Source organism: Corythoichthys intestinalis, chromosome 1 (genome assembly GCF_030265065.1).
Source record: "Corythoichthys intestinalis isolate RoL2023-P3 chromosome 1, ASM3026506v1, whole genome shotgun sequence".
NCBI classification, from domain to species: domain Eukaryota; kingdom Metazoa; phylum Chordata; class Actinopteri; order Syngnathiformes; family Syngnathidae; genus Corythoichthys; species Corythoichthys intestinalis.
Genome location: NC_080395.1, coordinates 39,871,578 through 39,884,303, shown reverse-complemented (window position 1 = coordinate 39,884,303; position 12,726 = coordinate 39,871,578). Strand labels below are relative to the sequence as shown.

Genomic DNA, 12,726 nt, shown 5'->3' with positions numbered 1-12,726 from the left:
GCACTGCTGGTAAGTACAGTATCTTATTTATTATTATTTAGGACTACCACTATTAACATTAGAATGGAAGCTGTTAGGGCTTTTCCTTATCACTTGTATTAAGACACGCCATTTATCCAATCTAGGGTAGCCTGGTTTATTTCTTAAGGGTTTAAATGCTTTGGATTTTATCTGTTTTATTGTTTTATTTGCTGTTTTGACTTTATTTGCGATGCGTTGTTTTTGTTTTCGTCTTTTTTCTCAATGTCATTGAATAGTACTTTCCTGCCTTTTCTTTATCATGAACTACGTATATTGTTGTTGTAAAGCACTTTGTGGACCTTTTGGTTTTTTTGTAAAGGGCTATAGAAATTTGATTTGATTTGATTTAATAGGTAGCCATTTCAATACTTTCGTTTGGTGGTAAAAACAACAACAAAACTTACCTTTTGTCTGATCTCCTCCTCCATTTTAACTGGTGATCCTAGCTCAGCTACTTGTCTGACCCCATCACTGGCCAATCCTCCGTATTCCCACAGCATGTAGTTCCTTGAGTGGGATGCGCCAATTATGGCTGACCAGTGATTGGCACGACCTGTTAAGACAGTCTTAGTTGAATACACATGCAACACATTGGGACACTGTCAACTGCTGATTCTTCATGCATATCAGGACAAAGCTCAACAGATGAGATCGAGTGTTTTTGTGGTTCTACAATTCTAGATGATAGTAGTCAACCAGTCAGCATATGTAAGTAGTCCGGCCTTTCCAACTGACCAATTACACCATGTAACACATATTTTGTTGCCAGGTTTTAACTGGTATTTCCTAATTTGTTTCGTTGCAAGGACAAATAAAATTACTTCTGTTTCCCCAAAAGATTGGGTTTGTGGTCACAAGTGAAATTCTATTCTCCACTTTTCTTTACTGTTGTACTAATGCTTTTATATACATGTATACATAAATATTTGGACGGACGGACAGATAGATATATATGTACATTTTCCTCCTTATTTCATAGACTTAGTCTGACCCGAAATTCAAAGAAATGACATTTAACATAAATATTTTCTGCAAGACTAGGACGTAAAATCAGAAATTTTGAATATAGTCTCTAATTTTAATCTTTAAACTCTTACCTTTTTAGTGGCGCTTTTTCATTTAGTTTGGACCAAGCAACACAAATAAAATGATTACAAGCAAGGAACATTTATTTTTGTAAAATGCACTGTAAAATATCAAAATTTGACTTTTCTTTAAAAAAAAAAACGCATACTTGCTGCCTAAGAAAGTGTCATTTATGTTGACTTCCATTATTTAGATGAAATTTACTTAATTATTACAAGTTTTAAGGACTAATATTAACCTTAATAATTGGATTATAGTTAATTGTTTATTTTGAGTTTGCAGTATTCAAATTAACTTGAATTAATTAGATTACAGTGACTTATTTATTTTGAGTTTTCAGTACTGAAGTGATACCTTCGTTAGCTTTAGTGCTGCTCGTTCATCATATACAGGTGAACTACATTTTTTTACCTGAAACAGTTCTACAATATAACAGTACATGCTAATTTTAATTTAAAAACAAATTTTCAAAGAGTAATGACCCTAACCCCAAAATAAATGGAGAACACTCAATGGATTAACTCAGTGGAATTAAACATAAAATTCTCAACAACGCATTTAAGACACAAGAGACATTGGCTCTTGACACGCTGCCGAATGATTTGTTAATGCTTGATGTGAAATGAACAATCAGTAGTATATACAGAGCTCTCTTCAACACTTTTATGGACATCACATCGATTTGGTAAGTTAATATTGTGGCAAGCGACGTGGAGAGTAACAGAGACTGACTTATGTTTTTAACACTTGCTGTAGTTGTGCAACATACACTGCACGACCCCTAAGAAATAGCGCACATTATTGAACAGAACACACGACATAACCACGTAACCACGACTCTCAGTCGTGGTTTCCGCAACTACCCATCATGCATTGCAGCGGAACGGGTAAATAACAGTCGCTACAATATGTTTTACTCTTTTATAAACAGTCACATTCCCTTATACAAGGCGACGCGACAGCAAAATATTTACTTACCAAATCGATGTGAAGTAAGTAAAGTAAGTGAAGATGTTGAAGAGAGCTCACCATCGACGTGTGCGCAAAAGTATTAGTGTAGGAAAAGCGTGAGATAGATGAGGCAGATCTGCGAATGTCTGAAAGAACGTCCAAAGAAAAATTGGTACAAAAAAGTATTTCTTCTAATTTGACTTAACTGAGATACATCAAGTTAGGCATGTTTTCCAGCCCTAAATTACTACTTACCTATTACAAATTAGTGTTCACAACAGGTTGATAAAAATTTGGTTCACTGATCATATTTAATTTAGTTATATATTAGTATCTGCAGTGTGGTTTTATTTATCAAAACAAGTTAGTTGGGGTATTTCACGAAAGATCAAATATATTCTGCCCTCTCAATTGGTCTACATTTTAGGATCAGAAGTAATGAATCATGGATTCTTTACCTCAGTAGTCAGTACGGTCATTGGAGTCAATTTTTCTACGCGGCTTCGTTTGGTCATGACATCACTCAGTTAAATTAATAGATGTATATCATCATTTGCCCAGACATTTTACTGATGTCTTGCGAAAAGGGCCGTTTTTAATGCATTCAAATTGAGCACAACAGTCACTGCAAGAATCAAGGCTACCTGCCCACTCACCTCGCAGCTGTCATCTGTTTTTTTGTAAATGCAATTATGGCCATCTTAGCAAAGGCTGCGTTTCTTCATCCATTCTTTTTTTTTTTTTTAACAAAGCCACCATCTGTCAAATAAGGGTACTTATGAGTGCTAAGTTCTGTAAAAAATGGCTCCACCTGATGTAGCTTTTGCCATGTCATTACACTCATTACCAGCCTCTTTCCTCTTTTAGGTGTATTTAATGGAAGTTCCCTAAAAGGTCAAATGCAGTGTAAATGGATTTGGTGTATGAACAAGTTACATTTGAAACAACGAAAGTTACGTAGGTAAGTACAGTTCTATGAATCCCGAATGACTGCCAGAGCATTCAGTCACTCAGAATCCTCGTGACCACGCGAGAAGGTTCTGTAGGGACGGCATTTAGGTTGACATCGGAAGTTATACCTTTGCAGGGGGTCAACCTGGGGTCACAGGTGACAATGTTGGTATTTTTACTCGCACTGCGCATGCGCGAAGGGTTCATTCAGTGCTTACAGCACCGCCTCTGGCGGTCAGCAGGGATGAAATAGAAATGAACTTGTCCGGCGGCAGCATTTCAAAATCTTTTTTCCTGGTTCCAGAGCAAAAAAAAGCAACCATCGAAAGTAGTAAGAATGCTATTCAAATCAATCCGAAAGCATGATCATCGCTTCACGCGGTTTTATCCATTATGAACTCATCTGGTACCCACCAATCTTTCAAAGCACCGCCCATTGGGCCAACACACTTCCTGATTCAGTCGTAATAAAGCACTACAGTGGGTCATACGTTATTGGTCACGGGATTTGAGGCAACCTCCGGTGCAGTGCTCCAGAAAAAAAGTCCTTCTGAGTCTTGAGTTGTGGTTCGGAGCTCCTCGTTGAATAAAACATCACTACTTGTCGGTTTGTCATCCATGTTGAGGGTGCGTCACTGTGCTCAACCCGTCGTGTTTAAATACTCTAAGTAAGGCTTGGTTCATACTGCAGGTCTTAATGAACAATTCCTATTTTTTGTCATATCTGTTTTTTTGGCGTGCCCTTTTAGACTGCCTTTGTCCATTGCACCAGTTCAAGTACCACATATGCGGACTAATTCACAGTCCGAGATGTGCTGAGCAAACTGACCCGCATGAGCAGGAGCATCATAACAAATGCTGGCTCAACGTCATCCTAGGGTGATCATATTTTGATTTCCAAAACGGGGGCACAAATAATCACCGTTAAGTCTTATGTTCAAAGTTTATATGGATTGATAGCATGCACGCACTGTGCTTGCATGACGCACACCCATGCGGACAGTTTGCCCCGATTCTTGGCCGTGTAAGCAATCTTGAAATATTGCTCATTTGGCGCACTGAAAGAAAACCGAGCGCTCTCAGGCTTATCCCCTTCCCCCATCTCATTTTTTATGACTGTTGTCAAGCCCACCTCTTCTCTAAAAGCCTCGTTCAAGCTAGGCGCGAACGCTAATGCACAGCTGCACCGCTACTGTAGCCCCTGTCTCTCTCACTCTTTGCTGACATATTGCTGCATGAATTCCAATTCAGGGGACTGGACAGTTCAGACTTCAGCCACAATCTGGAAAAATATGTCCCAGAACGGACTTCAACCACATATGAAAGTGACCTAGATGGGATTCGGAATGGTCCACATTTAAGCGACTTTTCCCGTTCAGACCGTCAAGTTAATCCTTCACTCAAGTCGGAAAAACAGGAAAAAATCGGATTCGTGCATTAAGACCTCCGGTATGAATCTAGCCTAAATTTCTTTAGTCCATGTTTTTTATTTGTAACTTTTTGTTTGTTTTTCTTGAAGTAGGCTGCGTTTGGGGAATGAGTTTATGTTAAATTAATATATTTTAAGTTACCACCAGTTTCCTTTTTCGCCTTCTGTTTCATTGCAATTGGGTCCTCTTCCGCTGGCCAGCCACCCCGGACTTAATATGTAGCGGTTCATGAGTCTGACTTATGTGCAGGCAGCGTGTGCTCAGTTCTTACCCAGTGAAGTTGTGAATTTCAAAATGTATGGTTGTCTGTCAGCTTTGCTAAGACTCCCAACAGAATAAACTTATATTGATGAAATCTTAAAATTGGACTGCTGCAATTGTTCAATTTTGTTGTGTGTAAAAAATTGTTCATTGTTTGCCACTTGCTTCATAGTAAGTTAGGTTGGCAGTGTGCCTTTACAGACTAAGCAGTATTGAAAATGGATGACTAATTTCTTCCTGGAATACATTAATGAATTCAAGATGCCCCCTGCCCTATGAGAGCATCCACCTCCTTGGGTTTTAATTCACTTCACTTCTGACACTCATGGCATGTCCAGTGGTGTTTTTTTCAATTAAACCAATGCCAAACTGGTACTTCTGTGATTTTTGGGTTAATAGGAGGCCTTCATGTAGCCCCAGCTCCAAGCACTTAACAGTGTTGCCCTATTTAACCCATTCAAATTCATTTGTACATATAAATAAAGTGGATTGACATACATATAAGGTGGTAAGTTATGTAGTCAACTTTAACTTTACTTTAATTAACAGATTCATATTTTATCAGGCTTGCCACAAATTTGCATCCTTAGTGCATCACACACTTGAAAGCCAAGATGACAGATAGCTCTCGTTATCAATCTGCTTGAAATTACTGTATGGTGCCATTAACGGGGCTTTCACAGGTGGCCCTTGAGTAATTTGTAGAGCTCAAACCAGCATCATTATTCATTTTATACTTATACCATTAAAATATAACATGGCTCAAACAATTAGACGAGCACTTCGAAAGCACATCAGATCCAAACGGGGGTGGAGGAGTGAAAAATGATCTTGAATCTTTCCTGATAATAAGTAGGTGACGCATTAGTAACAAAATGATGACACAATATTTGTTAGAAATGAAAATTATCACCCTATAGGGTGAGAAAATCAAAGACACCCCAAAAATGACAATGGAAAAAAATGATGCAGCAGACTAACAAAATATCATTGTACCAACTCATAATGATTCTCAGTCGTTTGTGTGGTATAAGTAAAGGCTGTTTAGTAGAGCTGGGAATCTTTGGGCACCTAACGATTCGATTACGATTATGATTCAGAGGCTCCGATTCGATTACAAAACGATTATTGATGCACCCACCCTCCTTTTTTTTTTTTTTTTTTTTGGTAATGTTTTGTCATTAGTTCCAAAATTGTTCAAAAATCCTCTCAGGCTAAACCAAACTACTATTTCAGTATCAAGTTAGCATATAACAGTAAACAAATATACAAAAATAACAGTAAATAAAATACTCCAGTCCCCATTCTGTATCAGCAGCTTTAAACTACATTCAATTAATTTAATGTTGTGAATCAACTGTTACAGTTGTTAAAATTGCTCCCGTTATTCCATAATTTCCCTTCTGTCTACTTTTGTCAAAGTTTTAAAACTATTTCATCATTTAAAGATAGATTCAAGACAAGATTCTGCCGATTTAGGAGTATTTTAGATAAAAAGTTAATTAGGTTCACTACAACAGAGCTTTCTAGAGAAGTCACTGCTTTAGTACTGCTTTAAGATGGCGGCTGTTTACTAACGCCGGAAAGTCTGTCATTTCGCATCTCGGTTCAATAATACATGTTCTAACATCGCAGTCGTCAGTCATTTTGAATCTAGTTCTACATATGTATGATATCTACTGTAGCCGTATGTTTGTAGCAACTAGCAACTGGGCGTTGTTTGTAGCGGCTGTCAGCCGCAGTCAGGTATGATTTTTTTTTTTTTTTTTAATTTAGCAGCATGAGTTGAACATGATATTTACTCTCGGTCCGTTCCTCATTGCGTCCCAAAGACCGCGCTATCTGTGTTTTACGTCCGTTTTACCTGGTATAATTCAATAATCGGAATTTGGATATTTGTGAATCGTTCTCGAATCTTCCACGGCCAAAACGCGAATAATCGAAGAACCGGAAATTTTGCACGCCTCTACTGTTTAGTATAAAAAAACAGCCTACTAGTATATAAAAGCAGATTAATGGTAATGTGTAAAGAAAAAACAGCAGATGATACAATAAATTAAAATGTTTAAATAAAAAACAACCCACAGCAGAGCACCAAAAAATGTCTTTTTGAAAAGGTTGTACATCTTCAGGCCAGGGAAGGAAAGCAGTTACTTTCTGCTGTATCAATGCATTAGGCTAATCACAATTTACTGCCTGTTCACATTTTACCCATTAAAATGGGTGTGCCTAATATATAAATTAATTGTGAGACTTTGTTCCAAACCAACCCATCTTGCTGTTAGATAGTGAATTAGGGCTCCCCTTCGATTTTAAGGTTTTATCTTCCTCAACTCTCATGAGTATATTGATCCGCTTGGTAGGAATTTTAACAAGAGGGAGGCACAGTAATCCCTGAATACATTCACATCCAGATAGCGAAGCACAAGGTTACGTGCACACACATCATCTCACAGAATGTCAAGACTGCAGTTTCAGAGCAGACTCATGATCAAGATGAAAAGTATGATAAAACCAGCGACATGAAATAGAGCAGATTCGTTCTCGCTTACGTGGGTAGTCTTTAGGGTGAATCTTCTCTGACCAGTTCCCATAGAAGGTGACTCTGTACTTTGCTGTTCCACAGGCACAGCAGTCAAGCAGGGGTTGATTTGTGGCATCACCATACAGAGATTCTGCACATAAATGGGGGATTCGGGTAACCATTAGTGAGAGAGATTGACAGGCACAGGCACTCAGAGAGACTTTTATATGAGGTGTTGAGTAAGGCACCCATTATACAGGAGATTGGTAATTTGAGTATAAGTGGGCAGCCATAGGAATGGAAAAGATGGGTATGAGAAAAGGTGTACGTTTTTTTTTTTTTTTTTTTAATGTAGCATCCAATGTCACAATTTTCAGGGGGGCAATCCTAATTACAGTCGTTCATGGTAAAGTCCAGCAGCTGAGTTTAACATCATTAAAACAAAAAAATGAAGCATAGTTCAGTGTGGTACCAAAGTGAATGGATGGAAGCATCCAGGAGCTGGCAGGGAATCCTACCTTTCTCACACATTTTCTTAGTGAGAGGGCCTTCATCCTGGAAATAGATGATCTTCTTCTGCACAATGCTTGCCCTACACAAGCACAACAAGAGATTGGGAAAGTAAGTTTGCTATAGGCTTCTCCAAGTACAAATTTACACTCAGGATGTAAAATGAAATTGCATACGGTGGTTAGGGATATGTTTCGAATGAAGAAGTATTTATTTGAGAATTAAGGAAAATTAAAATTGGAGGAAGATTAATTCAGACTTAAAAGTGCAAAGTAAAAGTGGATAGAATGCCTCATGGATATACTGTAATAAAGGGAGATACAAAAGATTCAGTACACGAAAAATTAATTTTATTAAAAGATGTGTGAAGATTTTTCCAATTAATATTACGAAGAATTATTCAGCATACGAAAGATAATATGAACTGTAATACATCATTCCTACTCGCAGTAAATTTTAAAAGTCACACCATACGATCCTGCTGCCCTATTGGTCAAAATCTTTACCATCATGCGCAGCACAATGATCCTGCGCACCTATTTACCGAGTTTTTATGTACAGTGGGACAAATATGTATTTAGGCAACCACCAATTGTGCAAGTTATCCTACTTGAAAAGATTAGAGAGGTCTGTAATTGTCAACATGGGTAAACCTCAACCATGAGAGACAGAATGAAAAAAAAATACAGAAATTGTACATTGTTTGATTTTTAAAGAATGTATTTCCAAATTAGAGTGGAAAATAAGTACAGGCATGAAAATGGGTCAGGGGTTAAAAAGGTGAAAGGGTGTGGAGGAGATATGTTCCAGTACACTGTACACCCCAACAAAATATTGAGCTCTGTCGACCCACACTGTGTTTCAGCAGGGCCGTGCAGACACTGTTGGAGGGGCGGGTGCTCGTAGATCAAAAGGGGCACATGAACAAGTATTTAATACACCTTAAAACAACATAACTTCAATTTTAACCAGCTTTAGATAATAATTGGCTGCGACTGTGACATACTTTAATTGGGAGGGGGCAACAGTGAATAGAAATCAAAACTGTCATCAACACTTTCTGGCTGTGACTCAGTCAGTCTGCCTCTTTTCTTCCTTCAAGCTCTGCATCAAAACTTCCTTCCTCAACTTGTTCATGTGAGAACAAACCACATCAGATGGTCACTGAGCCACCAACAGCACAGTTTTCTCAAAACTATTATTTCATTATTATCCATACTTAACTCTAGCACCTAATGATTAATAAAGCAATGACATAAAATCTTATTGAAAAATAACATTGTAATTGTGTTTATAATTGTATTTAATACCCGACTATCCTTGCAAACTTGTTCTTACTAGGTCTGCTATTCACCCAGCTGATGAGGTATCCACTGCCTTTAGCAGCCTCATCCAACTCCTTTTTTTATCCCTCAATCTCCTTTCCCTACGAGGCATGTCGATGTAATGAAATATAAATATTAAAAAAAAAAAAAAAAAAAAAAAACAGACTCCCCGGTGGCTTTTAGTTTTAAAGCTTTCTTAATTTCTCTCTCAATAATGATGGAGGTAGATTTGTGCTTTTATTATTCAATCAAAAAACAAAGCTACTTCTATCAAAAACAAAGTTGCTTCAATCAAAATACAGTATATACTTTTAATCCCAAAAAAGTCACTTCAATTAAAAAATTGTTTTTGATTGCAAAACTACATTTGAGACAAAAAAGCATTTGAAAACTATTTTTCTTGAATGAAACAAATTTTTCCATTGAAGTAATGTTGTTTTGTGTTTGGGCCACATTTTGGCCAGGACATTTGTGTCTTTATTATTCAATCAAATAAGTTGCTTCAAACAAAAAATATATATATAAAAAGAAAAACTTTGCACATGTGTCAATCACCGTTTAACAAAGCCTGAGAGGGTTTGAGTAGACTCACTATGAAGCATTTAATAAAGCCAAGCATTTTCTTACTACTTTATTCTTGTTTAAAAATAATTCGGTGGGGCAGTAACATGTTTAAAACTTATCATAATTCTTACATTTTGAAGTGCTTGAAAACCATTTATAAATGATACTTTGGTGAAAAAAGTGAAAAAACGTCTTATATATATGTATCTTTTTTCCAATGTAAAATCTGAATAAATACATTGAACACGCACAAAAAAATGGGTGGGGGGCGCTACTTCGCGGTTTTCACTTATTGCGGCGGGTTCTGGTCCCCAATAACCGCGAAAAACGAGGGATCCCTGTTTTTCTGAAAAGCTTTAGGAAGCAAGAGTCATTCCTACCACTCGTCGGGCCGGTGTTGTGCCGACACCGGCCGTCAGCTCAAGTCCCAGCCGAAAATAACGCGTCTCAGGCGAACGACGGGAGCGATACGAGGCGCCCCCCTCCATCCGAGAGCATGCCGCTTAATTTGACTCAACAGTGTGTTTCTTCGTTTATATTACCGCTAAATACACAAGCTTGACGCCATTTTAACGGGAGCTATTTTTTTTCATGGGAGATTTGGCTAGCTATGGCAGTGTTCAACGCAAGCTGCAACGAATGGCAGTAACTTTTTTATATCGCAAAATTTGAAAACGATTGAAACCATTACTCACCAAATTCAATCTGCTGGCAAATACAGGCAAGTGTGTATGCTGCGCTCTGGTCTGCCTCGGTGTGGATAAGGCCTGCTTTTTGTTTTCGCAGCTTTGCAATGCAACCAAAGGTTCTCTGAACACTCCATGTACACGTATGGAGTGCGCGCGTTTGGAATAATGGAACGCAGCTTAGGCCGATGATTGGTTCTCGTCAGCGAAGCATCTAGAAGGATTTGCTGTCTTTTTTAAAGAACCGATTTCTTAAGTGCTCAGTTTACGTACTAAGTTAATCACATGATGATGATAATAATAATAATTAAATAAAACCTCCCGACCCCCCCCCCCTCCTCCCAAAAAGAATTTCTCCTCGGATCTACGCAATTCACGTAGGTCGCCCTTTTTGAGTTCAAAACGGCGAATTTCGCCGAAAGGTGAGAGATTTTCATGCCTGTAAGTATTTGGTCACCTACAAACAAGCAAGATTTCTGGCTGTCAAAGAGGTCTAACTTCTTCTAACGAGGTCTAACGAGGCTCAACTCGTTACCTGTATTAATGGCACCTGTTTTAACTCATTATCGGTATAAAAGACACTTGTCCTCAACCTCAGTCAGTCACACTTCAAACTCCACTATGGACAAGACCAAAGAGCTGTCGAAGGACATCAGAGACAAAATTGTAGACCTGCACCAGGTTGGGAAGACAGAATCTGCAATAGGTAAAACGCTTGGTGTAAAGAATCAAATGTGGGAGCAATTATTAAAAAATGGAAGACATACAAGACCACTGATAATCTCCCTCGATCTGGGGCTCCATGCAAGATCTCACCCCGTGGCGTCAAAATGACAACAAGAACGGTGAGCAAAAATCCACCAACCACACGGAGGGACCTAGTGAATGACCTACAAAGAGCTGGGACCACAGTAACAGAGGCTACTATCAGTAACACAATGCGCCGCCAGGGACTCAAATCCTGCACTGCCAGTCGTGTCCCCCTGCTGAAGCCAGTACACGTCCAGGCCCGTCTGCGGTTCGCTAGAGAGTATTTGGATGATCTAGAAGAGGATTGGGAGAATGTGTTATAGTCGGATGAAACCAAAATAGAACTTTTTGGTAGAAACACAGGTTCTCGTGTTTGGAGGAGCAAGAATACTGAATTGCATCCGTAGAACACCATACCCACTGTGAAGAATGGGGGTGGAAACATCATGCTTTGGGGCTGTTTTTCTGCAAAGGGACCAGGACGACTGATCTGTGTAAAGGAAAGAATGAATGGGGCCATGTATCGAGAGATTTTGAGTGAAAATCTCCTTCCATCAGCAAGGGCATTGAAGATGAGACGTGGCTGGGTCTTTCAGCATGACAATGATCCCAAACACACAGCCCGCGCAACAAAGGAGTGGCTTCGTAGAAGCATTTCAAGGTCCTGGAGTGGCCTAGCCAGTCTCCAGATCTCAACCCCATAGAAAATCTGTGGAGGGAGTTGAAAGTCCGTGTTGCCCAATGACAGCCCCAAAACATCACTGCTCTAGAGGAAATCTGCATGGAGGAAGGGGCCAAAATACCAGCAACAGTGTGTGAAAAGCTTGTAAAGAGTTACAGAAAACGTTTTGCCTCTGTTATTGCCAACAAAGGGTACATAACAATGTATTGAGATGAACTTTTGGTATTGACCAAATACTTATTTTCCACCATGATTTGCAAATAAATTCTTTAAAAATCAAACAATGTGATTTTATGTTTTTTTTTTTTTTTTTTTCCACATTCTGTCTCTCATGGTTGAGGTTTACCCATGTTGACAATTACAGGCCTCTCTAATATTTTCAAGTGGGAGAACTTGCACAATTAGTGGTTGACTAAATACTTATTTGCCCCACTGTAGCCATGTTGCCACTGTGTTAAGAAAGATCTTCCTTTCTCTGCATTTTTATGTGTCCAATGCTCAAAAAATACTAAAGCTAAAATCTTTTGAAATCTCATGAAACGACTTGTTGTCTTTGATATTGTTATTACGATGATGATTGTAATTGTGATGATATTTAATATTATTTACTACAACTACAGTACTGCTGTGGCTGCAACACATGATATCTGCTGCTATTCTGTTGCGAATCAGTACGTGTACAATGGCACAATTATGTTCAATTTGACTCCAATCCTGTGTTTTGCGTCACAGCTGAGACATCATTAGCTTTGCTAATTCTAGTTATACAATGATAAGGAAATGGAAAACAAACATTCATCTACTGCAAGTCATACATGGGCTTCTTACCTTAAATGCATAAATGCAAGTGTTACAAGTTTTGTCCGTTTGTTTACAGGTGGAAAACGCTGTTAGGCAAGGGAAGACAACTTGATGTGCCTCACAACAACACTTACTGTACGTTGATGGACATATATCGAGACTACGTGCATTCTACTTTGATGAT

General features: G+C 38.5%; 1 protein-coding gene across 2 annotated transcripts in view; it reads right to left on the bottom strand.

Annotated features, from left to right (window-relative positions):
• Positions 1-12,726, bottom strand: part of spon1a (spondin 1a) — a 109,966-nt gene that overhangs the window by 67,660 nt on the left and 29,580 nt on the right. For both annotated transcript variants that reach the window (XM_057840026.1, XM_057840027.1), the window contains exons 4-6: positions 7,743-7,816; positions 7,253-7,375; positions 426-574 (exon numbers count right to left, since the gene is read on the bottom strand). In XM_057840026.1, coding sequence (XP_057696009.1) covers positions 426-574; positions 7,253-7,375; positions 7,743-7,816 — 346 coding nt within the window. The remainder of the gene's footprint in view (positions 1-425; positions 575-7,252; positions 7,376-7,742; positions 7,817-12,726) is intronic.